This window comes from Arvicola amphibius, chromosome 4, assembly GCF_903992535.2.
Source record: "Arvicola amphibius chromosome 4, mArvAmp1.2, whole genome shotgun sequence".
NCBI classification, from domain to species: Eukaryota; Metazoa; Chordata; class Mammalia; order Rodentia; family Cricetidae; genus Arvicola; species Arvicola amphibius.
Window position 1 is genome coordinate 50,546,053 of NC_052050.1, and position 26,867 is coordinate 50,572,919.

General features: G+C 49.1%; 3 protein-coding genes across 5 annotated transcripts; 1 reads left to right on the forward strand and 2 right to left on the reverse strand.

Moving 5' to 3' along the window:
- Positions 1 to 1,656: 1,656 nt before the first annotated feature.
- On the reverse strand, positions 1,657 to 7,066 carry Zmynd15 (zinc finger MYND-type containing 15). Of its 3 annotated transcripts, XM_038326673.1 has the most exons (13): positions 6,493 to 7,066; positions 5,613 to 5,847; positions 5,373 to 5,528; positions 4,970 to 5,130; positions 4,074 to 4,226; positions 3,646 to 3,726; positions 3,386 to 3,502; positions 3,207 to 3,295; positions 3,021 to 3,119; positions 2,712 to 2,865; positions 2,572 to 2,630; positions 2,209 to 2,369; positions 1,657 to 1,828 (listed from the first exon to the last, which is right to left on the reverse strand). In XM_038326673.1, the coding sequence occupies exons 1-13, from the start codon at positions 7,064 to 7,066 to the stop codon at positions 1,657 to 1,659; spliced, it is 2,211 nt and encodes a 736-aa protein (XP_038182601.1). The 3 variants fall into 3 exon arrangements, with proteins under 3 accessions (XP_038182601.1, XP_038182602.1, XP_038182600.1); XM_038326674.1 differs by lacking the exon at positions 3,386 to 3,502; XM_038326672.1 differs by having other exon boundaries at positions 2,572 to 2,865.
- A 642-nt stretch (positions 7,067 to 7,708) lies between these two features.
- Cxcl16 (C-X-C motif chemokine ligand 16) lies at positions 7,709 to 13,124 on the forward strand. The gene is made up of 5 exons (XM_038326676.1): positions 7,709 to 8,280; positions 8,549 to 8,687; positions 8,921 to 9,006; positions 12,038 to 12,448; positions 12,639 to 13,124. Exons 1-5 carry the CDS (start codon positions 8,211 to 8,213, stop codon positions 12,677 to 12,679), a joined length of 747 nt encoding a protein of 248 aa, XP_038182604.1. The 5' UTR covers positions 7,709 to 8,210; the 3' UTR covers positions 12,680 to 13,124.
- Positions 13,125 to 15,064: 1,940 nt separating this feature from the next.
- Med11 (mediator complex subunit 11) lies at positions 15,065 to 16,953 on the reverse strand. Its single transcript, XM_038327566.2, has 3 exons — positions 16,792 to 16,953; positions 16,520 to 16,650; positions 15,065 to 15,505 (listed from the first exon to the last, which is right to left on the reverse strand). Exons 1-3 carry the CDS (start codon positions 16,874 to 16,876, stop codon positions 15,368 to 15,370), a joined length of 354 nt encoding a protein of 117 aa, XP_038183494.1. The 5' UTR covers positions 16,877 to 16,953; the 3' UTR covers positions 15,065 to 15,367.
- Between the last annotated feature and the right edge of the window lie 9,914 nt (positions 16,954 to 26,867).

Genomic DNA, 26,867 nt, shown 5'->3' on the forward strand with positions numbered 1-26,867 from the left:
GAGCCACCATGTGGTTGCTGGGAATTGAACTCAGAACCTTTGGAAGAGCAGGCAATGCTCTTAACCTCTGAGCCATCTCTCCAGCCCATCTCTCTTTTTTCTTAAACAAAGTCTCAGGAGGACCTGGTTTTGTACTAAAGGTTCCCTGGCTTATCTTCCCAGTTTATGTCATAACAGGCATAAAATCATGCTCAGAGGGAAGCAAATTCATAAAGGAGCAGTTTGCATATGAAATATTTTATTTTATTTTATATTTTATTTTGAGACAGGTTTCTCTGTGTAGTCCTGATTGCTCTGGAACTCACTCTGTAGACCAGGCTGTCCTTGAATTCACAGAGATCGCCTCTGCCTCCTGAGTGTTGGGATTAAAGGCATATGCCACCATCACCCAGCTAGGAAACATTTTTATAAAAGTATTGTCTACTGGGATTGAAGGCGTGCGCCACCGTCACCCAGCTAGGAAACATTTTTATATAAAACTGTTGTCTGTTCACTGGAGAAAAGGGAACGGGCCAGCGGAACAAAGTGAATAATGATCTTGGCAATCCCATGGCTTGCAGATAGCATATCCTTTTCTACATTTTTTCCCAGGAATTTGGAGTTTGTTTTGGCTGGGGAAGGAGCATTGAAGCTGTTTGTTTCTCTTCAGTTCACCGGAAAACTAAGCTTTTTTTCTCTGGCTACAGAGACTGAAGCTGAGGAGAAACTAGAAGGAGGGAGAGAGGAAAGCCTGAGTGTGTGGAAGTAGCTGGAGAAACAGTTCCAAAGCAGGTTCCCTGCCAGAAGTTTAGAGACAGTGTAGCACCCACGCTTTGCCGGTGTGTAGCTTAGAGGGGAGACTAGGAATTATGAATATGAAAAGGGGGATTTCAGGGTTGGGGAGATGTGCCTATCTAGCTTCCAAGTATGAGGCAGGAAATGCCTTCCTCCCTAAGGAAGTGAAATAATAATTGAGCAAGATAATGGGTAATTCCGTAATGACAGAATGCATATTGTTATTTAGAGGTGTCTGGCTTGAGGGGACAGAGGAACTAGAAGCTTAGCTCACCAACCACATCAGCTTCTGGTCCCCATGCGGTTAGAACTGCCTTCCAATTTCTGTCTACCAAACCTCATAGAGAGCTCCCTAAAGGGACGTTGGCAGGGAGGTCTAGGTTCTGGTTGTGGGGGATTGTGAAGAATGAGAGAAGGTGGAATTTGCCTCCTGAGGCTCTCCACTGATTCTAAACCAAGTGTGGATTGTATCCCGCGGAGGCTGGCTGCTTCCCAATCCCACTAAGGGAAGTCACTTTCTGATTTTTGGTATCTCCTTGTTATGGCGGGAGACCTGGATGGTTCCAGGCTAGAAAACGTCTTACCAACATACAAACTAGGAGAGGATTTTGGGATGACCAAGGAAGGCGGTACACCCCACTCCCCACCGGAGTTAGCGAGCCGAGTGAGAGGGACCCGGAGAAAGTCATCCCAAATCCTTATCTTCTTTTCCAGGATAATGAATCATGAGCGTGAAGTCGAAGGGTCAATAACTCAGAGGTTTCTAATAAGGAATTTTATTTAACCTTTCGTGTCCTGACAGTCAGTCTTCCCCAGGGCCTTGGAGTGTTTTCCTTTAGGAAGCAGACTTTGGAATGAAGGGGACGGCTGCCAACTCCGCACTCATCTGCGCCTGCGGGGCCCACGAGCAGCTTTCTTTTCTCCCCGGCGCCTTCGAGTGGGGACAGGAGGAGCAGCCGGAGTTGGGGGTCTAGGGACAGGGCCGGGTGCCGAGCGGACTGCGCCACCTTGGGCAGGCTTGTAGATCAAATGGAAGATGAAGGCATTGCAGTACCTGCAGTGAGGGCGTGGTCAGGGGCAGGGCGGGGCCTCCCAGTAGGCGAGCTTAGTTGCACAGATCTAGGGCTAGGTGCAGTAAAGGACAACACGATGGTAGAGGTGTGAGAGCAGCTCAGGGAGTAAAGGACCTGCCGCGAGGCCTGTCGCCCGAGTTCGGTCCCCAGGCCCCAGAAAAAAAAATAAACAACAGAGTCTTTATAGGAGCAGGGCGAGGAGTTGAGAGTTGACAAGGTTTGTGTTGGGGTTTGTCCAATTCAGCAAGGACAGTAAGAGGACAGAGATGGAGGGTTGTAAGGTTGGGGCGAAGAGAACCTTTTAGGCTACAGAGTATATAAATCGCGGAACAGAGAGCTTTAGGCAGCCATGGGCCCTTACCAGGGCATGCAGTTGTCAGCAGCTCTGAGGCGGAATGGGGAGCGGAAGGGGTTGGGCTGTGGGGAGCTGGTGCCCCCTCCGGTGGCCACCGCCATGGTCTGATCGTCCATCACACAGCCGTATTCACTGCTCTCCGTGAAGAAAGCTGGCACTCGGAGAGACTGAGGTTTGGGTGGGCTCTCAGACACCCCCTGGGAGGCTCCCTTGCCCAGATACATCCCAAGCCCCACCCTCCCCGATAGATAAAGCCCAGAAGAGAACAGGATGCTGGAGAGGTACACCCCAAGTCTGTGAAGCAGTTGAGGGGTGGGCGAGCCCAGTACTTTAGAGAAGGGAAGGACCTAAGTAAGCAAGATTATCCACCTGTAGTCGAGGCAGAGAGCTCAGCCATGTGTCCTTGAGACCAAAGCCAGAGTTAAATCCTAACGAGAGAGGATGACACTGGTGTCCACAGTGTCCTTTTACTTTCCCCAAATCCCTGCCCTCGAGCCCCAGGCTCTTACCAATAACCAGGTCAGGCTTGGGTCCCTGGAGCAGGTGATAGGGCCGCGTGGACACCCTGATTTGCAGGTCCCTTCGCCCTCCCTTCTCCTTAGTCCCAGAGCTGAGCCGGGCCGTTGCCCCAGAATTAGGACGCACAGACACCTCAGCGCCATCCTGTGGGGCCAGGAGTGGGGTAGGAAAGCCGATGAAAGTCCGGGTAATGGGAGGGAGCCCCAGGAAGAGCAGAGGAAGATGGAGGGGAAGGGGAGGGTCCCGCCAGGCTACCAGAGACAGGGCTGGAGAAGAGGACCCCCCTCTCTAGCTCTCACCCTTTGCATAGTAAAATGCTGCTGGTCACTCTCAGGTGGTAGGCTGTCACCCACAAACTGTAGCTCCAGGGCCACGTGAGGGAGAAGCACCAAGAGCTCCTTAGAGACAGAGAGAAGGTCAGCCCAGGGTCCCACCCTATGACCACATCCATCTTTTCAATGCATCCTTTCTGAGTGGGACGTTACCCAAAACACCATGACAAGATCAAATTCCTTCCCGGCCTCTACCACGTGGATCTTCAGCGACTGCTTGTTTTGAATGTTGAGCTCAGGAACTGGTGAGAAGTCCACTTATTAAAGATGGGGAGGGGGCACCCTTGCTGCCAACCCCACCCCCGGCCTCCCGTCCTGTCTGCGCCCCTTACAGGACTGGGGTACCAGGTGGGTGATGACGTAGTACACGGTCAGCGGGTAGGTGAGAAGCACAGCCATGGGGGAGTCCAGGCTAAGGCCCCGCCACGTGTAGTAATCCTGCCATGAACCTGGGGAGAGAGTCTTAACGGGGGCTTGATCCCAGACCTGGGTTTCAATCTTTAATGAGCCATCCCCCCTCAGGCACCAGGTTTCTGTCCGCCACCCCCTGCAGGATCTCTGTCCCAACTCCTACAGGACCCTTCCAGCTCACCGAAGAGGCTCTTGGGTGGGTCTAGAGGCACTGGAGGCATCAGGGCAGGTCCATCTCCCTGCAGGAGCTGGTAAGGATCACCTGAGTGGCCGAGAAGCAGTGCCTAAGAGCTGTAAACCCCTACCTGCCTCCTCTCCCCACCCCTCCCAGGAGACTTGTATACCCTGAAGGCCTGAAGCTATAGCAGGATTGGAGTTACCCTAGGGACAGGGTTATTGGATGAATCAGACAGAAATGACTCCTTTGAGGTCTGTGTAAAGGCTTAAAATAATCCTAATAGGGTCAGTACAGGGGCGGTACTAACCCAATTAGGACTACATGTATAGGCCTAATGTGTATATGGAGGGGTTAAATGGGACCTGATCCACTCCCCCAGCCCTCCCCACCACCTTCCCTTTAGCCCATTCCTGGTAAAAGGCCCCACATACCATTGAGAAGGTGGCTGAGGGATGATGTGCTGCCCCAAGGGCTACTGGGGGTGCCAGGCCCTGGAATCAGCATGCTGAGCTGGGTCCAATAGCCACGAGTGAGGCCTCGAGAGGCCAGGAAAGCCTCCTTGTTAAAGGTCTCACTGGTCACCTCTGCAGGAGAAGGGGCGAGGATTGAGGACTTGGTTGCTAAGCTCCAGGACTTTAACTGTCCTCTGCTATCCCTAAGGACCCTGATTTTCGAGCCTGGTTTTACCTAGGGAGGAAATTTTCCTTTCTGAGTGTCTACCATGTTCCAGGCACCGAGAGTTTACACAACCCTTGAAATAATTAAATGTGATTTTATATTTGCTAGTATTCCTTTTTTACAGATGATGAAATTTGAGGTTTTTTTTTTTAATTTTAAAACAGGATCTCATTGCAGCACAGGCTGACTTTAAATTTACTAGGTAGCAGAGGATCCTCCTGTCTCCACCTTCCAAATGCTGTGATTACAGGTATGCCCCATCAGAGGCAGCTCTTGTCTTGTCTTGTTTTTGAGACAAGGTGTCACATAGCCCAGGGTGGCCTGGAACATGAGATCTTCCTCTCTCGGCCTCCCAAGTGCTGGGAACGTGCTACCATGCCTGGCTTAAGTGAACTGTTTGAGGTCACATGACTAGACGGTAGTAGAGGTGAACAGCAAGCGTTTGAACCAATGCCTCAGCTGCCCTGGTCTCTCCCTGGATCAGTCATTCTGCCTCAGCTGCTCTGGTCCCTAACACCCAATACACAGCACCAGCTCTTCTTCCAAGGATGCAGACTTCGGCCAAACACTCATTCTTCAGGCCCTGGACCCAGTCCCGAAGACCTGGTCCCAGGATCCCCTCCCTGCTACTTTGACCTCCTTAGGATACCTGCAGTATAGGTGAAAGGCAGACTTGCCAGTTCCCCTGTTCGCTCCATAAAACCGGCAAGTCTCGGGCACCAGAATCTGTGGCTCACATCATCTGGGCATCGGCGCCAGTCAGCCTGGAGACAAGCCTCTCCACAGTATAGGACAGCATTGCACTGGGGGCTGGGGAGACAGGGGTAATTGGCACCCCTCAGTCTTCATGGGTCCCGTGGGCTATAATCTGACCATATGCCACTCAGCCTGTTTGTATTGCATTCTGTAGCTAATCGCTCATAATTTGTTTGTCCTATCCCTTCCTACTTTCCTGCCTGTCTGCCTGGGATCCCCACTGGCCCAGCTTGCCTTTCTTCGTGGTTGTCTAACTGCTGGAGTCTTCTGTTGACTCCAGCCTTGGGGATGCTCACCAGGGTGTCAATTTCACTTCGAAGCTGTGCTTGTGACAAACATGACAAGTTCGAGCCCGAAGGGAGGCAAAAGTAAAGCCTGGCCGAGGACCCCATGTCCTCATTGGGGTCTTTGCTAACTTCACGCCGAGCCTCGGAACAAGGATCTCCAGGTCTCTGCATGGGGATACAGGTGGCATCAGGCTAAAAGGGCTCAGGAGTTTCCACACCTTTCCACCCTCTGATCCCAGATATTTGTACCGATGCAGGTGGGCATCTCCCACAGTAAGCTGTCGGGGTTTTCGGGGGTCCCCAGAGCCCATAGGGCAGGCCATGCTGTGGCAAAGGAGAGCATAGGCCCGAGGAGCCAGATTCTCAGCCCCTGGGCTCTGGCCCACACGCCCGTGAGTTCCATCCATTAGCAGATCAATGCCCAAGATGGTGCCATGCTCATCGGTCACCAGCAAAAGACAAGAAAGGTGCAGGGGTGCAGTCTCTGTGGAAAGAGGGAACATTTGGGCGCGAGAGAAGGGGACAGATATCACAGTCAGATATATCAAGTTTAGATATCTGGAGGGGACAGACAACTTCAATGAGTAGAAGGGACTAGATAAGAGAGGCAGCCCCCATGTAAAGGGGGCAACTGCTATACGGAGCCAGAATGTAAGAAACATGGGCACCATATCAAAATCTGGATTTCTCTTTCTTTAGATTTATTTTCATTTTATGCATATGGGTATTTTCTCCACATGCATGTCTGTATATCAGTGCCTGCAGAAGGCAGGAGAGGGTGTTGGATGTCCTTGGAAATGGAGTTACAGAAGATAGTTAGCCACCATGTGGGTGCTGGGGATTGAACCTGGATTCTCTGGAAGAGCAGTCAATGCTCTTAACCTCTAAACCACCTCTCCAGGCCTAGAACCTCAATTTTTCTTAAGATGCAAGGTCTCTGGACTTTCATTCTTTACAGTGCTTAGATGTTGGTTTAAATTAAAAAACAACACATTGTGGCAGATGAACTTTGGGCAATAAATTTGCATGAAAGTTAACAGCCTGTGACTCCTACTCGGTTGAGAGACATGGGAGGAGTTCAGAAAGATGTCTGGACAGGGGACAAGGCAGGGCCACCCTGGGTTCTCACCACTCCTCCGTCCTTTCCTCTTTTCAGGAGCCCTCTCATCCTCTCCTCTGTCTTCCCGGCAGCCATCATCACAGCTTGCCTCTTGCTGGGTCACCTCTGACTCAGCTGGTGGCTTTGCTTCTTGGGGGGATTCCCTGCTGGAAGGGGCTGGCTCCCCACCCTCCTGTGGTTCCGCCTTCTCTGTGCCTGAGCTCCCTTTTCCATCCTCTTCTTCATCTTCTTCCTCCTCCCCTTCTTCCCCATCCTCCAGGCTGACAAAACTAACATAAGGACTCAGGTCTCTCAAGCGGAGCGGAGGCTCATCTCCCAGGAGCCGGGAAGCCCCCAGGCCCGGCCCGGGACCTGGCTCTGCACCTTGCCCCAGGCTGATGCCCACACTACGGTTTGGTAAGACGTGGAGCACCCAGAGGGCAGGGTCCTGGGGCAGCCTCCTTATCTGAGCCTCCAGTTGACGCCATCGGCCCTCAAGGCTGGTCCCCATGGTCCCTTTCTCTGCCACGAACTTGCGGAACCAGCCAAAGAGAAGAGCAGCGAAATCAAGGAACTCATCCCGGTATCCAGACACAAACTCCATGTCTTCAGATGCACAGGGCCTGGACCCAGACTAAGAAGAAAGGGCTGTATGGTACCTGTCAGGAGCAGGGTAATGATGAGGGTCCGTGCTGGGTCACCAAAGGGAGAAGGATGTGGGCTTGAGGTAAAATCTATGGAGAAGCATTAGGAACTGAGAATAGGGTTTGCAGGGATAAGGACGGAGGGAGGGTTAGATTGGAAAGTGGATATTTAGGGTTAAAGGTGAGGACTCAGGGATGAAATCATAGTTGGGGCACAAAACTCAATGACTCAAATCCTAAAGTGAGATTTGAATTCAAAGACGGAGAGGTAAGGCTAATCCTACGGGAAAAGCCTTGCTGATAAGGGGAAAATGTGGGGTCTGTTGGTCTATGGGAAATAGAAGGGAGAATTAAGAGCTGAGGCATCTCTTGGGCAAGGATCAATTTGATGTGAGCCCCCGTAAACCTAACCCCTTTCCGGCGGCTCCTCTCCTCCGGTACCTGCAGCCGCCACCACTTTTTGAAGGTAAATACCTCGCGCTGGTGGACTGTCGTGACGTCAGGGTTGCCCGAGCCCACTGCTCATAACTCGGATGGCATCCAGCCAGTGCATGCGCACTCCCACGGGCCTGGTGACTTGCTAGACTGCTTCACCTTGGCCATGTGACTGGATCCCACTGTGACCCAGCGGACCAGGGAAGTGAAAGCATCTTGGAACCAGAGGGAGATCTAGCAGGTCATCACTTTACAAACCACCAGACAGACGGGCGACCGCCGGAGAGGACTGACATCCCCGAACCCAACCGAGTCATTCTTCCGGAGCCACTGCTTGCCCTCTCGGATTCCTCTGGCTCCATAGCCCGAGCTTTCTTTCGGTTTTGTCAAGCAGTCTTTGCTGTCCCCACGACTGGCAACTGGTGAAGGAGCTCCGCCTTCGGGGATTCCCCGACGTGGGAGCTAGGTGCTGCCCAGGCTCCTGGTACTGACCCTACGGACGGTCGGTTCGGGGCGGCGCGCGGGGAGCAGCGGCACCTCCACCGCGCGCCCTCTCCCCGCCTGAGCTTGGCACCGAGGGCAGCACCTCCGCAGAACCTCGGGCAGCCAGGGAATCAGCTGGATGTCGGCTAAGTGGCCAGGCAGCAACAAGCTCCGCTAAGCCCGGAGATGAGGCAGGGCTTCGGACCCCTGCCCCTAGCGCTCTTTCTCTACTTGCTGGCTCTGCTGACCCCACCAGGTTAGTCAGGGGACGAGATTGGGGCCAGAACGGAAACTGTGGAAAGGCACAAGAACTGAGGGATTAAAAACTCAGCCCAGAGCTGCCCAAGGCAGCAGCCGGGAATAGGGGAAGGCTGTCTGGGGTTGGGCTGGGACTGGGGACACCTGAACCCAGGTAGCATTACACTGGGGTGGGAGGTAGATCTGGCGAGTAGGGGAAGCTGAGTGCGACAGCTGAGTTGGAAGCCAACTCAGGACCAGGGTTGATCCCTCGCGTTCCCCTTTAGGTGATGGCAACCAGGGGAGTGTCACTGGAAGCTGTTTCTGTACAAAAGATATTCCTCCTGACACACTGGTACCGACTACTAGCTTGGATTTTATCCGACAACGCCTGCGAACATACGATCGCTGTCCAGGACGCATCAGGTACCGTCTTGTCTGTCAGTGTGTCGCCCCCGTCCCTCCTCCCCACCGGGAATTATAAGACCATCAACCTGAACACCAGGTCCGGATGGGAAAACCTAGCTACTCCCCAGTTTCACTTATCTGGGGATTTCCAGCCCTAGTGGAGCTCACCTTGGGGGTGACTTCACACCTTTGGAATGAGGAAAAGGAGGGAGGGGAAGGAGTGGCCATAGGACTGATTGATCCTCTTGCAGGTTCCGGTTAATGACATCCTACACTGTGTGTGGGGACAGCCGAGAACAGTGGGTCCTTGATTTGGTAAAATGCGTTGACAGCAAAGGTGAGAGCCTCTTGGGTCCTCCAGTGGCCACGATCCGACAATTCCCTTTGCCTCTGCCACACGGCACTTTCCTATTTGGAACCTCTTGGCGCTGTCTGAAGTACTTTCACTTCCGTCTGTCTTCTCAATATCGTTACCCTCATCTTCCTGCCTCCTGTCAATTTGTTCTGCCACATCTGCCATTACTTAATACTTTCTTTTTTATGTCATTTATTTATTTTTATTTCATGTGCATTCACGTTTTGGGTGCACATATGTCTGTGTGAAGGTATTGAATCCCCCAAAACTGGAGTTAACAGGCAGTTATGAGCTGCCATGTGGCTGCTGGGAATTGAACCCAGGTCCTCTGGAAGAACAGTCAGTGCTCTTAACCACTGAGCCATCTCCTCTAGCCCTACTTAGTATTTTCTTGAAGTCACTATTATAAAGTGTACTCGAGATTGGCCAAGCTAAAAAAGTGTTCTACCACTGAGCTATCATCCTGCTTTTTAAACTGACCAGGATGGTCTTGAACTTGTTATTCTCCTGCTTTGACCTCTCTTCTAGCTGGGATTACAGGTCTCTACAATAGGTTTGGCTTTTACTATTGCATTTTAATTGAAATCACTTGAAGGTACTATTTTAATTTTCTCATACTTAATGATGAAAATAAACGTAAAATTGAAAGAATTTATCCAGGTGTGGTAGTGCCCACCTTTAACCCCCAACATTCTGGAAGGCAGAGGCAGGTGGATCTTTGTGAATCTGAGGCTAGCCTGTTCTACATGGGGAATTTCAGGATATCCAGGGCTATATATAGAGACCCTCTCTTAAAAACAAAACAAAAAGTTTAATTATACAGTGAACAACCTCTATGAACATCACCTGTATTCTTCAATATTTGAGTTACACTTTTAAATTTATTTGTTTATATAATAAATATATAGTCAGTTATATTTACAATATTGGTTCTACAGCATTTTACTGCATTCACATTATTGCAAACCAGTTCTGTTATCTATCCATCATCAATTTAATTTTCCTGCTTTTTTTCCTTTGGCCTTGAAGTGGTGCTCACAAGTGGTAGAGTACCACTACTCTCCGTTTCAACTCCCCTTATTTTAAAAACGTTTTCAACATAAATTGCAAATATTGTATTTAATCCCCAAACAGTTTCAGCATATATTTTACTGAGTTCAATTTTGGGGAGTTGTTTTGTTTCTGTTTTTTCAAGACAGGGGTTCTCTGTGTAGCCCTGGCTGTCCTGGAACTCAGTCTGTAGATCAGGCTGGCCTTGAACTCATAGACATCTGCCTACCTCTGCTTTCTGAGTCCTGGGATTAAAGACCCAACTCTGAGGTCAATATTTTATTGTTCTTTTTTCTTTCAAGATTAAAAAAAAAACCTCAATCAATTAAATGAATAGATTGTAAGTATGCATAAATCATTTCCAAACAAATTACTTAACAGCTTGTATGTTTCATTCTGAAGTGGTAGCAGACACCTTTAAGCCCAGCACTTCGGAGGCAGAGGCAGGTGGATCGCTGTGAGTTCGAGGCCAGCCTGGGCTACAGAACGAGTTCCAGGACAGCCAGGGATACACAGAGAAACCCTATCTCCAAAAACCAACCAAACAAACAAACAAAAAAAGAAAGACACAACTCTTAAAATAAGAAATGTTCTTCACTTGTCTACCTGTGTCAGTGGTACCCACACTGCCTTTCAGGCTACCGAGACCTAAATTATTTTCTTCACCCCTCCCAGACACCCTGGACCTTGTTACATCTAGGGTCCAATACCGTGTAACACACCTGCTTATCCTGTGACTGCATCTCAGTTTGTGAACTTCCTTGTCCCTGTCTGTCCCTCTGCTACTGTCTTCCTCCCTGGCCTTCAGCTGCCCTGCCCCAAACCTCTTGCACAATACTGGGGAGTGCATCCAGGCCCTCACCTCACACATGCTGGGCAAGAACTCTGCTGGTGAGCTCTACACACAGCTTCTCAGCTGTCCTCTGGATGCTCCTCATGACACCCAAGGGGATATTAGCAGTTGAGAGACCCAACAAAGCGAACCACTCTGGCTTCCCTCCGCCATTCTCTGTGTCAGCTGGTTACAGAGGAAGTCTCTGACTTCTGCCACCTGGAACTGAGGCCTAATACATACTTTCATGCTATAGGAGTTCTGGCTTGGACTTGGAGGCCAAAAAGAATCTGGCAAGGCCTTACTGGTCCCCTCCCTGGTCCCCTGGGGTGGGGGTGGGGACTGAAGATTTAATGCAGGGTCTTGAACATGCTACACCCCAAGCCCCCTTGTTCATGACCACTAATCAGAGAACCCTTTCTGTCTAATCAGACTTCTCCACAACTGTCCATTCTTATCCAGTCTGAGCACAATAGAGTAGGCTCCTGCGTTCCATCAGACCCTGACCCAACTTGTTCTGCTTTTCTGGTAATCTGCTTTTTTTTCCTTAGAGGGTGGTGGTGGTGTGGTTGGAGGGTGGTGGTGGGGATGTGGTGGAGGTCGGTGGTGGTGGTGGTGGTGGTGGTGGTATGGTCCATGGTGGTGGGGACTGGTGGTGGTGGTGATGGTCATGGGGTGGTGGAGGTTGGTGAGGGTGGGTGGTGACTGATGTGGTGGTGGTGATGGTGGTCCGGTGGTGGGTCGGTGATGGTGGTGGTGGTGGTGGTGGTGGAGGTGGGGAGTGGTGGTGGGGGGGGTTGGAGGTAGTTGATGGTGGTGGGTGATGGTGATGGTGGTGGTGGTGATGGTGGTGGTGGTGGTGGTGTGGTAGTGGTGGTGATGGTGGTGGTGGTGGTGGAGGTGGTGATGGTGGTGGTGATGGTGATGGTGGTGGTGGTGATGGTGGTGGTGGTGGTGGTGGAGGTGGTGGTGGTGGTGGTGGTGGTGATGGTGGTGGTGATGGTGGTGGTGATGGTGGAGGTGGTGGTGATGGTGGTGGTGGTGTATGTGTACAATGGCCTTGCCATGAAGATAGGTGGGGAAGACTCCAGCTGTTCCAGCAGCCTGATCCTGTGTTTGTTTTCTCTCCAGAGTGTGGAAATGGCCATGGGAAGAGCCAGCACCACCAGGAGCATCCGCCTCACGCTAGCACCCGGATCCCCATGGCCACCAAGGGGACACCTCCAGCCACAAGCACCCCTGAACAGATGCAGAGCACCCAGCAGTCCACTTTCCCATCTGGAGCACTGTCTTTGAACAAAGGGGTCACCCGCCACAGTGAGACCACCGCTCTCACCTCAGGCTATGACCCGGAAGCTAGACCGGAGGCTGAGGCAAATAAAAAACAGCAAGAGGACAAACAGCAAGAAGGAAAACCAGGAGCTTCAGCTGGCAAAGCAGCCTTGGTGCCAGTGCTGTCCCTCCTGGCCATCGTTTTCCTCCTCACGGCAGCCATGGCCTATGTGCTGTGCAGCAGGAGAGACGGGCAGCAGGGAGCTGCAGGTAAAGAGACTCCTCACCTCCAGGGCCCTAGAGACGTCCTGGTAAGGGCCCTGCCCTGGCAGCGGGTAACAGAGGCAGACAGACAGTAAGGCCATCAGCACCAGGGGCTGTGAGGGTCTTGACTTCCTGCCTTAGTTCACACCTGCCTCAGTTCTCCCGGCTCATCCACCACTTTCTTTCTCCTCTCTAGATCTGCAGCTCCATTATACACTTGTGAACTCTGGCGCCTGAAGCAGGACTGGGGCTTTGGAGAGAAGACGCGGGAGAGAGATGGCAGGCTGGGCTCCATCAGTGACCGAGACCTTCGCTCATTCTTTCACGTCATAAGCCTGGGCAGCTTTGAGCTGCTGATTCTCTGCCTCTCCCTCCTAGGCTCTGGGATTGCAGACACACACCACATCTGCCCTAATGCTGTACATAACACATTTAGAACTTTGCTTAGGGAGGATCATACTTAGTCCAAATTGGCCTCAAATTCCCTATGTGTCTGAGGATGACTACTGAGTCTCCTGCCTCCACTTCCATAGTGCTGGATTACACACTTGCTAAACACTTTTTTAAATGATTTATTTAACTTTATGTTCATTGGTGTGAAGGTGTCAGATCTAGTGGAGCTGCATTTTCAGGCAGTTGTAAGCTGCCATGTGGGTGCTGGGAATTGAACCCGGGTCCTCTGGAAGAGCAGTCAGTGCTCTTAACTGCTGAGCCATCTCTCCAGCCCCAACACTTTTTTTTTTTTTGAGACAGTATTTCACTATTCTGCCCTGGCTGTCCTAGAACTCAGAAAGATCTGCCTGCCTCTGCAGTGTTGGGATTAAAGAACTTCACCTGGTCCTTGGGAAATGTTTTTCTGGGTTTTTTTGAGACAAGATTTTCCTCTGTGTAACAGACCTAGTTGTCCTGGAACTAGCTCTTGTAGACCAGGCCTTGAACCCACAGAGATCTGCTTGCTTCTGCCTCCAGATTGCTAGGATTAAAGGCATACCTAACCTAACCGCAGCCTGGCTTTGGTTTGGTTTTTTTGAGACAGGGTTTCTCTGTGTGACAGCTCTGGCTGTCCTGGAACTCACTCCATAGACCAGACTTGGTCTCAAACTCACAGGGATCCAGCTGCCTCTGCCTCTCGAATGCTGGGAATAAGGTGTGCATCACTCTTAATGATTAATAACATACGAGCAGTCCCACTGGCCCTGGTCCTCCCCCCTGCTGCTAATAAAATGCACTACTCTAAACTATGTGGTCTAGAGGTGTGGCCCTTGGTAGAGTGCCTGTCTAGCATGCGTAAAGTTCAAGGTTCAACCCTCCTGCTACCAATAAATTAATTTTTTAAAATGTCTGCTTTTTACGTTGTGTAACAATAAACTAGAAAATCTATGGTTTTAACTATAATACAAAAAATTGCTTTAAATCCCAGCACTCGGGAGGCAGAGGCAGGCGGATCACTGTGAGTTCGAGGCCAGCCAGGTCTACATGAGCTAGTTCCAAGACAGGCTCTAAAAAAGCTGCAGAGAAACCCTGTCTCGAAAAACCAAAAAAAAAAAAAAAAAAAATTGCTTTAGAATCAGTGGCTGAGGGCTGGAGGGAGGACTTAGCAGTTTAGAGAGATTGTTCATGCAGAGGACTCGTGTGGTGCTCACAACCACGTGGAACTCCAGGACCTGGGGACCTGACAACCCTCCTGGGGCCTCCACCAGAACATTTTACACACACACACACACACACACACACACACACACACACACATGCACACACACATATGCACACACACATATAAAGGCAAACCATTACATATAAATCTAAACAACTCTTTTTATTTAGAAGTATTGACTTCGGCAGACTCTGTGTCTTGCTCTCCCTCATTAGCAGTCACCATGCTGATCCCGTGCTGATTCTGGGCGGGCTGGACTCACTTCCTCCATTTCTAGGCTCACTCATATTTACCCCAGAGAGAGAGCCTGACCTCACAGAAAAGTTACAGCTTTTATTATAACAGTTCCTGTTTTGTTTCTCCCAACGAGGAACATAACTTATCTTTTGTTTTGTTTTGTTGTTTTTCAAGACAGGGTTTCTCTGCAGCTTTGGAGCCTGTCCTGGAACTTGCTCCATAGACCTTGAACTCACAGAGATCCACCTGTCTCTGCCTCCCAAGTGCTGGGATAAAGCTGTGCACCACCACCGGGCTCCATAATTTCTCTTTTTGAGGAAAGGTCTTGCTATGTACTTAGCCTGGATGGGTCTCAAACTGCAGCACTACCTCCCCTTCCCAAGTGCTGGGATTACAGGTGTGAGCCACCATGCCTGCTTATGAGACTCACTTTGTAGATCAGGCTGGCCTCAAACTCAGAGATCCACCTGCCTTTGTATCCTGAGTGCTAGGATTAATGCCACGTGCCACCACCACCCGCTGAGAATGCTTTTACTGGGGAGCTGGAGAGAGGGCTCAGTGGTTAGAAGTGCTGACTGCTCTTCTAGAGGGTCCAGGTTTAATTCCCAGTACCCACATTGGCTAACTACCATCTGTAACTCCATTTACAAGGGGAGCCAACGCCCTCTTCTGGCTTCCACAGGTACTGCATATATGTGGTGTACAGACATGAGAAAAAATAATCATACTTGTAAATCTTAAAAAAATATTTTTATTGGGCCAAGTTTTCTGGAACTCAAGGGCAGGGTGTGCATGAAGAAGTGGGTTCAGCAGTCGTCTCTGATCCCTGTCTGAGCTTGCATAGTGGAAAACAGGGCCATCTTGCTGGAGGAGCCAGGCCAGGTCTGTGGGCAGACTTGGGCTTTCGAGTCTCCAGTTCTACTTTCTGCCCCATGGTCCTTGTCTGCCCTGACCAGCAGGGCATGTATGTATCGCTCTGCTCCCATCCTACAGGTCTCCGTCCCAAGGTGCAGGTCGCACTGCGTCATCCTGACTTAGCTCTCCAGCATCTGCTCACAGGTTCGCGCCACATCGCTGATCTTGAGGCGGGCATAGTCCACTCGCTTTAGTGCCATTTGGCAATCCTTCCTGGAGGAGTAGCTGGAGCCCTCATGGGGCTGCCCTGTGGCCACCTACAGGACAGTTACACGGATCAGGGGACCACCCCACAAGCAGGCTTCAGGTGTCTGAGCCCATTTCTTTCCTGAGTTTGATCTGCTCTAGCGTGCGGTAACTCAGTGATCTAAGGCAAACCACATAACCTCTGTGAACCTCGTCTGTGAGAGACGGACGACAGTTAGCACTTCCCAGAGTTGGAGGATAAGGCACTGCGGAGTGCCCAGCACACCGCAAATGTTAGTAAATAGGGTAGCTAGAGTAAGGACTCTGGAAGCCGCCTAGTGCCTGGGAGTCCCTATATTTAGTCCCCAAGCATATGGGGCCTCTCACACAACATCAGGCTAAGTTTCTGGGTACAAAGTTCAGTAGCTTCAGTTTTAATTTTTTGTTCAGTACTGGGGCCTCCTGTATGGTAGGCAAGTGCCCTCTTTTTTATCTACTGGGTCTAAACTGCCCAGACAGGTTTTGAACTTGTGATCCTCAGACCTCAGCCTCTTGAGTAGCTGAGATGACAGGCCTAAACCACCTTGTCTGGCTACGTACTGTTTATACACCCTAGGCACTTTTTGTTTTGTTTTTGGAGACACGGTTTCTCTGTGTAACAATCCTAGCTGTTCTGGAACTCGCTCTATAGACCAGACTGGCCTCAAACTCAAGAGATCCGCCTGCCTCTGCCTCCCAAGTGCTAGGATCAAAGGCGTGCACCACCACCACCCGGCTGGCACTTCTAATTCCTAGCTTTTAGAGAACTAAACCGGCCCTGAAATGAAAATGCCTAAGCCGGCATAAGAGGCAGTCTTTTTCTTATGATTTTTTTTTTAACTTTCAAAAAAAAAAAAAAGAAAGAAAACAAACTATCTTTTTTCATTTTACATATTTACATACCAATCCCAATTCCCACTCCCTACCTTCCTCCCACTCCCTCCGAAAGAGGCAGTCTTATCCAGCTAAAGCCTAGGGAATCCCTAAGGCTAGGGCGGGGGGTGGAGCGCTGGGTTCCCCACCCAGCACCTTCTAAACACACCCACCTGGGTTAGGTAGCGGATCTGAGCCGACAGCTCCGCCTCCACGTGCTGCACAGAGGCGGTGAAGGCTGCCGCCTGCCGGTCTAGAAGCCGCTCGTTCGTTTTCTCCTTGGACAGTTCCAGGATCGCCGTTCCTGCAGGGCCGAGAGAGGGCGGCGTTAGACAGAGCCGGAGACGTAGCCCCGCCCAGGACTAGCAACCCAGGTCCCGCCCACACCGCGCGCGGAGTCCCGGCTGGTCTTCTGGCTCTCAGCTCCGCTCCTCACTTCCCGAACCTGCGTTCTGGAGGATGGCGCCGATTTCGCGCTCAATGTCCTCCAGGGCGCGCAGCCTCTCGTTCGCCAGGCTGTAGGTAGCCATGGTTCCTGCGGAAAGTCCCACAGGCCGTCTTTTCCGAGGTGTCCAACCAAGGCCCGGAAATGCCTGCTAGTGTGCGCCTGCGCAGAGACCACCGTAGCGAACACTACAATTCCCAAGATGCTCAGTGCGGCCTCGCCCTTCCGGGTCCACCTGGTCTAGACTAGCAGGGCTCTGGTGCCAGGCCGGATCGCGTGTGGGAAGAGGCGGTATTGGCATTTTGTTTTCTGACAGGGTCTCACTGTAGACTTAGCTGACCTGGAACTCACAGAGATGAAGATACTCTAAAGAGACACTTGTGTCTCTTAATTCTATCAGACTTCAAACAATGGACTCCAAAGAAATGGGTATTTTCCTAGGAATCTCATGCTGGGAGAAAGAAGGAGCATCAGCCAGAGCGGGGGACTTGACTTCCAGAAAGATTTCACACAGTTCTAACACCTTGCAGATCACTCTACGGAATTAGCCCAGACAATGGTGAGGCAGTGGTGGATGTGAGCACCCATGACTGGGATTGCTTAGACATCCTTGGTCGTCTAAACGCTGAGGTTACTTCAGAACCCTGAAGGCTGACTTGAGGGGTCGCTTTGTCCCTCTTCCCCAGCTTGCCACGTTAATAAAGTTTCCTTTCTCGGCTTTTCACTCTTAATTTGGCTCTTTTAATTGACGTATTGTGCCCAGACATGATTTAAGCACAAGTTTTGCACATTCTCCCCTCCACCCCCGCAAGTTGAATAACAATGCTTCTGCCTCCCTAATGCTTGGATTAAAGGTGTGAGCCACCACTAAAACAGCCTGTGACTAAAGCCGTTCAGACCTGTCAGATTTAATTGACACTGGAGAACGTATTGAATTCCTAAGATTAGCATCGGTCCTGTGCCAGGTGAGGATGGTGGATGGTGGAAATTCTAGTGTGTTCCTCCATACTGTGTAGTCATGGACTTTTTGCTGGCCAACCTCTCCCGAGGAAAGCCTGACTTGAAGTGTAAGCTATTCTCCCTAAGGCTTCATCCTGATCCTGAGCCCAGCTGGTTCTCAGGTCCTGGCTCTTTCCTGCCTCCTTTCTATCTCTGATTGCCAATTAGGCGCTAGGCTCTAGGGAAAGAAAGCCTAACGAGATGTTCTTTCATTCCAGTGTTTTGTTAGCCAGGTGCAAAGCTTGCTTTATTATTTATTTATTTATTTATTTATGAATATGGGTGTTTTGCCTGCATGTATGTTTGTTCACCATGTGCATGCATTGTACATGGAAATCAGAGAGAGAATAGATTCTCTAGAACCAGAGTAATTGACAGGTCTGAACCACCATGTGGGTGCTAGGAATCGAACCAGGGTCCTCTGAAAGATTAGTCAGTGCCCTTAACCACTGAGCTTTTCCTTCAGTCCCAGAAAAAAGGATTCTTGGAGGAAGTGGTTTTTGAAGTGAATTCTAAAGGGCTGTTGAGATGGATGGGAGGTTGTAGTGGGAAAGGGGACAGTATCCTCCAAGAGATGGGACTGTGAAGGTACGGTTAGAGTCCAGTAGAAGTTCTGTTTCTGTGGAGTGAGCAGAATGTTATTGGTGGTGATTAAGGGTGACATGAAGCTGAAATAGGGAGATCAGGAAGACTCATAAGCTAAGAGATTCATTCTGGGATGCTACAAAGATGGCTTGAGCTGCTAAGAGCACTGGCTGCTCTTGCAGAAGACCTAAATTCAGTTCCCAGCATCTACATCAGGCGGCTCACAATTGCTTCTATCTCCAGCTCCAGGAAATTGGATGTCCTCGTCTGGCTTCCTTGCAGGTACCTGCACACATATGGCACACACACACACACACACACACACACACACACACACACACACCAAAGTAAAAAGGTGGAGGGTGGATAATGGAGGAGTGGGTATGAATATAATAAAAAACACATTGTATAACAGTCTCAAAAAATTAATAAAAATATTGTTAAAAATGAAAGAAATTCTAATCTCTGTGAGTTCGAGGCCAGCCTGGTCTACCAAGCGAGTTCCAGGACAGCCAGAGCTATTATACAAAGAGACCCTGTCTCGAAAAACAAAAAAAAAAAAAAAAAAAAAAAGAGAGAAAGAAAAGAAAGAAAGCAAAAAGAAAAGAAATTCTAAACATATTTTGGAGACTTTAAAGGAAGTGTGTCATGACCAGATTTATCTTTTTTTTTTTTTAGCTTACTCTTGAGACTTACAGAGGTAAAGAATGAAATTATTGCTGGTTGTGGTGTCGTGGTGGCCCATGTCTTTAATCCCAGCACTATGGAGGCAGAAGCAGGTGGATCTTGGTGAACTTGAGACCAGCCTGGTCTACATATCAAGCCAGGGTCGCATGGTGAACAGAGCTGGAAGTAAATAGTTCTATGGTAGTGCACTCACCTGCTATGAAGGAAGTCCTGAAAGCAACACCCTGAACAGCCTGAGAAGCAACAGTAATAGTAACAGAAGCAGTTTGCTAAGGGTTAAATAGCACATGAATGACAGACAGCTCAGTTACCCTTGATGGACCTAGCATTCAAATTTGTTCTTTCCTAGAGCCTAATAAAATGACAAAGATTTTTAAAATTTAAATTACATTTATTTACTGCGCGCTTGGTGGCAACGCCCAACAGTCACGACGTTTTAAGGGCAGTTGGTAGAGGATTTGCCTAGCATGCACGAAAACCTGGGCTTGACTTCCAGCACTTCCTAAAACTGGGTATGTGTGGAGTGTGTGCCTGTAATCTGAGCACTGAGCAGGTAGAGGCGAGAGAATCAGAAGTTCAAGATCATCCTTGGCTTGCTTCACAGCAAGCTCAAAACCAGCCCGAGCTGAGACCCCGTCTCGAGGGAAATAAAGAAGACTGAGAAGATGGCTCAGTTGGACAGGTGCTTGCTATGCCCGTGAGGACCTGAGTTTGGATCTCCAGAACCCAGGGAAAAGCCCGGGTCAGTGGTGTCTCTGTAACCCTGGTGATTCAGGGGTAGAGACAATCCCAAGGCCTTGCTTGCCAGTCAGTTTAGCAAGATGGTGGTCTCCGTGTTCAATGAGAGACTTGAACTTCTGATCCTCTTGCCTCTGCCTACCAGGTGCTAGGGTCATAGACATGGCCAACTCGTAGAGATACATCTACCTGTCTCTACGTCCAAAGTGCTGGGATTAAAGGCATGCACCACTCTACCTGCCTCTGCCTCCAAGTGCTGGGATTAAAAGTGTGTACCCACCATGCCTGACCCTCTGTCATTTTTGCCCCTTCAGTTGTTCCCAGGTGGCCCACCAAGGCGAAAACCCTGTTTTCCATTTCCAACAGATAAGTCTCTAAGACCTTGGAAGAGATATTGGGGAACTCTTCATGCAAATAAAGTAAATGAAAAGAGCCTCTGGGTGTGGTAGTCCATGCCTTTAATCCCATTATTTAGGAGTTCAAAACCAGCCTGGTTTACTTAGCAGGTTCCATGACTATGTAGTGAGACCCCTAATCCTCTCATGAAACAAAATAACAAAGAGGAACGGGGAAAACCAGGTATATTGTCACGTGCTTCTGACCCTAGCACTTGGCAGACAGAGGCAAGAAGATCAGAATTTCAAGGTCATCTTTGCTAAATAGTGAGCTCGTGACCAGCTTATGCTCAGTGAGACTATCTGTAAAGAAAAAAAAGAAAACAAACAAACACAGTAAACTACAAAGTGAAGAAACAGGAAGTGACGGTGAATTCCTGTTACCTTAACTCCAGGGGCCACGGGTAGCAAAGTCAAGGCTAACCTAAAGAACTAGAAAAACCAATGCTGGCGCCGCCGGAGCTTAGAAGCTTTGTTTGGGACGCCGGGTTTTATCCTCAGCACCAAAAAGAAAAACGGCTGAAGAGAAAGGGAATGGATACGGAAACATGGACAAGGGCTGGGGAACGGAGGCTGAGTGGTAACTGCTTCAGCAGCGGAGTAGTAACCAAACCACAGGAGGTTTTAGGCAGCAGGCTGCCCTGAAGCTAGAGGTAGGGACAGGACTTTGGATAAAGCTGGTACTAAAATTTGGAGGGTCATCTGAAGTAATTAAACTACCAGATCTTGATGTCATACATCTTGGCAACTACCCCCTGCCCCCGGGAGAATACTAAAATCTTCTTTCTTTTTTCTTTCTTTTTCTTTAGATTAGAACCTTTGGGGGTTGGAGAGATGGCTCAGCAGTTAAGAGCACTGGCTGCTCTTCCAGAGGATCCCGGTTCAGTTCCAAGCACCCACATGGCAGCTCACAACCATCTATAACTCCAGTTCTAGGGGGATCTGTCTGATGCCCTCTCCTGGCCTCAGTGGACACACATAACACTCAGGTGCACGCGCACACGTGCGCAAACACACACACACACTAAACAATAATAAAAAATAAGACTAGAACCTTGCTGTGTACCGTCCTATTTCTGCCTCCCAAGTGCTGGAGGTAACGCTTGTTCCACCGTACCTTGCCTCCCAGAGGTCTTTGTTGGAGAAGGAAAGCAGGGCTTTTGCTTGGTGGGTACCTGGGTACAACTGAGGGCAAAAGCATGGCACTGAAAACTAGTGAATGTTTATGTACTGGGTTGTGGTTTCTGCACTTGACAGCCAAGTTTATTGTTTCCAGGTTCAAGATTCCAGGATGGTCCTTGGGGAACTTGATTACTCAGAGCTGCGATCCAATTAACACAGGTTGTAACAAAGTCCTTAGCTGGACCAGACCATGCTGAAATTCATTGTTGTTTAAGTCCTGACTGTGAATATGGAATAGTCAGTCAACTTCTTTTCACCTCAGGCTCTCTTGGAATTGGACATCCTCCTGCCTCAGCTTCGTGAGTGTTGGGATTACACATTCACACTACCACTTCACTTTTGAATATGACCAAACAGAAAAGGATTTCTAGATATTTGAAGAACTTTCTAACATGAAAGCAGAAAATACAGAGGAAAAACAAATCCTACAGGTCTCAGGTAAGAGGTTTGTTTTGTTGTTGTTTGTTTTGATTTTTCAAGACAGTGTTTCTCTGTAGCTTTGGTGCCTGTCCTGGAACTTGCTCCACAGACTAGGCTGGCCTCGAACTCACAGAATTCACTTGCCTCCCGAGTGCTAGGATTAAAGGTATGTACCACCACCACCTGGCCAAGTAAGAAATTTTATATGTATGATTGATCAGTTGAGACTGTGGCATATTTCTGTGGTGAGAGCTAACCTGAAAGCCTGAGGCAGGAGGATCACTGGAGTCCAGTAGTTTGTGGGCAGCTTGAGCAACATGGTAAGAATGCCCCCCTTTTTTATTTTATTTTATTTTATTTATTTTCTGAGACGGGGTCGTGGTATGTTGCCTATGTACCTTGTCTCCTTTTCCAAACTACAGGGTTGAGTCCAGAAGAATGCTCTGGAAAACCAAATCATGAAGGTCTGAAAAGATCATCATGAGCTGAGCGGTGGTGGTGCCCTACAAGTCACACAAGGTCTTGGCTGGGTAAGCCTGTATCCCTGCATGTCAGCATCACTGAGACTCAGCAGAGAGACAGTCTTAGTGCAGACCCCAGGCCAACTTCATCACTGCCTGTGTTGATCCCCAGGTGACTCGTGTGCACAACGAAATGCGAGAGACACTGCATACATGGTGAAACCTCGGCTGCGGCTGGCGGAAAAGAGGGAGATGGAGGGCGAGACCTGTACCAGGGGCCTGGCTGGGGAGCGGCTCATAGTTCATCAGAGGGAACTTAGCCGCATGTCTTCACCTACCTCTGGAAAATACAGGCCTTTCCTAAGAGTCACCTCAGGAGAGTGATTTTAAGGGGGATGTAGAGATTCACAAAGCTAACCTCCCGACTAGGAAGATGGAATAAAGACATTTTGGTCTGTATAGACTATCAGATTTCCCCAGTGAAGAGGCAGCTAGGACATCCACAGCTGAGGTCGAGGTCATTCATAAGAGATGACCACGAACCCCAGTTCAGTAGAAGGATTCTGAGATATGTCTTCAAGGAGATGAAGGGATGAGCATCTTTAGTTTTGAAAGAACTGAAATGTGGACTCTTGGAAAAGAGCACAGGGCCAAATTCATGATGAATTTGGGGAATAAGAAAACTTCAAACAATCATTATTCAGGGGAAACAAAGTTGTACAAAAAGAGAGAGGACCACAGAGGCCTCTGTAAACCTTAGCAGACACATAATTCAATACCGGACATTGGTCTGACCCCAACTGATACAACTGATACAATACTCGGGAATGGTGTGGGGAGGATGGAAAGCATTGTATGATGATCAGGAGGGACAAAGATGGGCGCCACCTTCACCTTCTGCCAGATTTGTGCAACCCGTGGCCTGCAGCTATATATTCATCTCCCAATGTGGCCTATAAAATCATAAACTTACTTAAACTATTATGAAAATTAAAAAAATTCTTGCTCCTCCATTTCCTCCTCCTTCCATCGTGGAGTTTTTTCTTTGTTTGTTTGGTTTTTGTTTTGTTTTCTTTTTTTGCAATTTTTATTTTGCAACTTGATCTTGCAGTTACAGCATAGTCTGCCACATGAACCTTGTAGATGACAGCATTGTGTCGTGGTGTCACATCTGGGCATCCGCTAGATGATGCTGAAAGCAGACGTCAAGAAGGAGCAAAATAGATATGTTCAGAGATGGTGGGGTGACTGTCTTCAGAAACATCTGAAGGAGGTAGAAAGAGTTGTTCCCTCAAAGAACAAAGAAATCAGGGGCTTACTCTTTTTCTTGTTAAAACCCTTATAGCTGTTGGGTGTGGTGGTGCACACCTTTAACCCCAGAACTCAGGAGGCAGAAGCAGGCAGATCTATGTGAGTTTGAAGCTAACCTAGTCTACATAGTAAGTTCCAGGACAGGTAGGGCTATATAATGAGACACTAAGTCAAAAACAAACCAAAAAACAAAAAACAAAAACCAAAACAAAACCCAAACATGCCTTTAATCCTAGCACTTGGGAGGCGGGGGGCAGAAGTAGGCGGATCTCTGTGAGTTTGAGGCCAGCCTGAACTAAGAGCAAGTTCCAGAATAGTCAGGGATATATGGAAAAACCCTTCTCAAAAAACCAAAACAGAAACAAAAATAAAAAGTAAAACAAAACAAAAACAATAAAACACCATTTACTGTTTGTTAGGCGGCGGTGGCGCACGCCTTTAATCCCAGCACTCGAGACAGAGTCAGGTGGATCTCTGTGAGTTCGAGGCCTGCCTGGTCTACAAGAGCTAGTTCAGGACAGCTTTGGCTATTACACAGAGAAACCCTGTCTTGAAAAAACAAACAAAAGAAAACCCAAACCCAATCAACCAAGCAAGCAAACAAAAACCCAACAACAAAACCCAACAAAAACAAACCCAAGCAAACACTCACAACCACCCACACTAAAGAATATTCCAGCACCATATGGCTTTGTTTTGTGTGTATATGGTGCTGTGGATGAACTCAGGGTCTTGTATGTGCCAGACAAACACTATCCCTAAAGTAGACATCCAGCCCTTATCTGTTGCCTTAAGAGGTCTGTACTTATTACTCTGAAAATATAAAATAAATTTAAAAATAGAACCAAGCTTGATACTAAATCCAAGCATTTGGAAGGCAGAGGTAGGAGGAAGGTGAACTCAAGGCTAGCCTCATCTACTTGTGTCAAAAAACCAACCTAGCAAATGAGAGATGACTCAGCAGTTAACACTTACTGCTCTTCCAGAGGACCCAGGTTCAATTCCCACCACCTGCGTAGTGGCTCACAACCAACCATCACTCCAGTCCCAAGAGATCCAACACCCTCTTCTCACCGCCATCGACACCGCATGCATGTGGTGCACACACATACATGCAAGCAATCACCCATACACATAAAATACAAATAAAGGTTAAAAATAAAACAACAACAACAAAAACCAAACCAAACTAAAAACAGAGAAAAGTGAGAGAGGAAATCGAGATATCCCTTTCTGTGAAAGAGACTTGGGAGTGGAGAGAGCTTTTTCTTTTCTTCTTTTCCCCCTTCCCCTTCCTTGCTTTCTTCCCTAAGTCTTCTCTCTGCTCTCTATTTTCCTGTTCCTTCAGTGGAAGGGACTGGCCTGCGTTTATTTCCCTTAGAGGAAGAGCCAGTAGAGACAGAGGTTGAAAAGAAAGGGGTGGTTTGATGAATCAAGATCCAGGAGGAGACAAGAGGGAGATGTGAGCAGAGATGGAGGTGGGATGCTGAGCTCATGCATGCTTTTTCTCTCTTCTCTCTTCTTCTCTTCTCTTCTTCTTCTTCTTTTTTTTTTTAAGATTTATTTATTTATTATGTGTACAGCATTCCTTCCATGTGTGCCCGCAAGCCAAAAGGCGGTGCCGGGTCTCATTATAGATGACTGTGAGCCACCATGTAGTTGCTCTAGTCTGGAAAAAGTGGAGAAGTTACTGAGCATGAGGCAGGTGTAAAATTGGTGGTATGGGAGCAGGGGAGGAGGTAGCGGGGAGCAGGGGAGGAGGTAATGGGAGCAGGGGAGGAGTTAGTGGGGAGCAGGGGAGGAGTTAGTGGGGAGCAGGGGAGGAGGTAGCGGGGAGCAGGGGAGGAGGTAATGGGAGCAGGGGAGGAGTTAGTGGGGAGCAGGGGAGGAGTTAGTGGGGAGCAAGGGAGGAGGTAGCGGGGAGCAGGGGAGGAGTTAGTGGGGAGCAGGGGAGGAGGTAGTGGGGAGCAGGGGAGGAGGTAGTGGGGAGCAGGGGAGGAGGTAGTGGGGAGTTGTTAGGTATTTAATGCCCAGCCTAGGTTAGAGACCTTTTGTTTTGTTTTGTTTTGTTTTGTTTTGTTTTGCTTTGCTTTGCTTTGCTTTTTTCAAGACAGGATTTCTCTGTAGATTTGGAGCCTGTCCTGGAGCTCCCTCTGTAGACCAGGCTGACCTCGAACTCACAGAAATCCACCTGCCTCTGCCTCCCAAGCTGAGACTATTCAATATTTAGTGGTCCTAGATCTCTGCTCTGCTCAGCACAGCGTCAGAACCTATGTTTTCAAATATATCTGTTGAATGAAAAAGTAAGTATAATCATGTGACTCCTGTCCTTGGCAGTATACACCAGACAGCCACTGCCCCTGCTGTTAGACCAAAGAGTGGGGGTAGGTGATGGATCTGGGGGTGAGGGTTGAATTGTGAAGGGAGGGGAAGTGAGTGAGCCGATGAGATCGTGGTTGATAAGATCTTGGTGTGTAACCTGGAAAGAAGTTGAAGTGTCAAGTCATGAGCAAACAGAAGGGCAAAGGCTTTGTGACAGAAGCCAGTTAGAAAATGACTACAGATGTGTACCTCAAAATAAAAGTGTACGCATTACTAATAATATCAGAAGGAAGTGTTCTGCCGTATTCTCAGAACTCTGAAGCCTGCGGCTCAAGAGTTCAAGCCAGTCTGGGCTACAGAAATGTTTTGGAACTAGACACAGGTGAGAGCTGTATGACACTGGAGTATCAAACCATGTCACTCACTGTGTGCTCTAAAATAAAAAGGGAACGAGCTACAAATGCAGAAGACACAGCCAGGCGCTGGTGGCGCACACCTTCAGTCCCAACACTGGGAAGCAGAGGCAGGTGGATCCCTGTGAGTTTGAGGCTAGTCGGGTTCCAGGACAGCCAGGACTGTTACAAAGAGAAACCCTAGCCAGGCGGTGGTGGCACACGCCTTTAATCCCAGCTCTCGGGAGGCAGAGGCAGGCGGATATCTGTGAGTTCGAGACCAGCCTGGTCTACAAGAGAAACCCTCGGGGGAAAAAAAAACCAAAGAGAAACCCTGTCTTGGAAAAACAAACAAACAAGCAACAACAAAACCCGGGAGCAATAACACACGCTACTGGGTTCATTTCTTCCTTCTCTCCTCAGCCCGCCTTCCTTTCTTATGCTTTGGGCATGCTAGGCACATACTCTGCCAAGGAGCTCAGGAACCTAGCCTCCTGCCTGTTCTCTCTCTCAGGCTGGGGACTGAACCCAGGATATACACGGCCTGGGCAGGGCTCTCGCGCCGAGCTATATACTCCAGCCTT

Coding starts and splice junctions, on each gene's coding strand:
- Med11 (XM_038327566.2), bottom strand. CDS start 16,876: ATGGCTACCTACAGCCTGGCGAACGAGAGGCTGCGCGCCCTGGAGGAC. Junction 16,651..16,791: donor CGCCATCCTCCAGAACGCAG/GTTCGGGAAGTG, acceptor TCGGCCCTGCAG/GAACGGCGATCCTGGAACTG. Junction 15,506..16,519: donor AGATCCGCTACCTAACCCAG/GTGGGTGTGTTT, acceptor ACTGTCCTGTAG/GTGGCCACAGGGCAGCCCCA.
- Cxcl16 (XM_038326676.1), top strand. CDS start 8,211: ATGAGGCAGGGCTTCGGACCCCTGCCCCTAGCGCTCTTTCTCTACTTG. Junction 9,007..12,037: donor AAAATGCGTTGACAGCAAAG/GTGAGAGCCTCT, acceptor TTTTCTCTCCAG/AGTGTGGAAATGGCCATGGG. Junction 12,449..12,638: donor CGGGCAGCAGGGAGCTGCAG/GTAAAGAGACTC, acceptor TCTCCTCTCTAG/ATCTGCAGCTCCATTATACA.
- Zmynd15 (XM_038326672.1), bottom strand. CDS start 7,066: ATGGAGTTTGTGTCTGGATACCGGGATGAGTTCCTTGATTTCGCTGCT. Junction 5,848..6,492: donor GAGGAAAGGACGGAGGAGTG/GTGAGAACCCAG, acceptor CTCTTTCCACAG/AGACTGCACCCCTGCACCTT. Junction 3,503..3,645: donor CCCACCCAAGAGCCTCTTCG/GTGAGCTGGAAG, acceptor CTCTCTCCCCAG/GTTCATGGCAGGATTACTAC.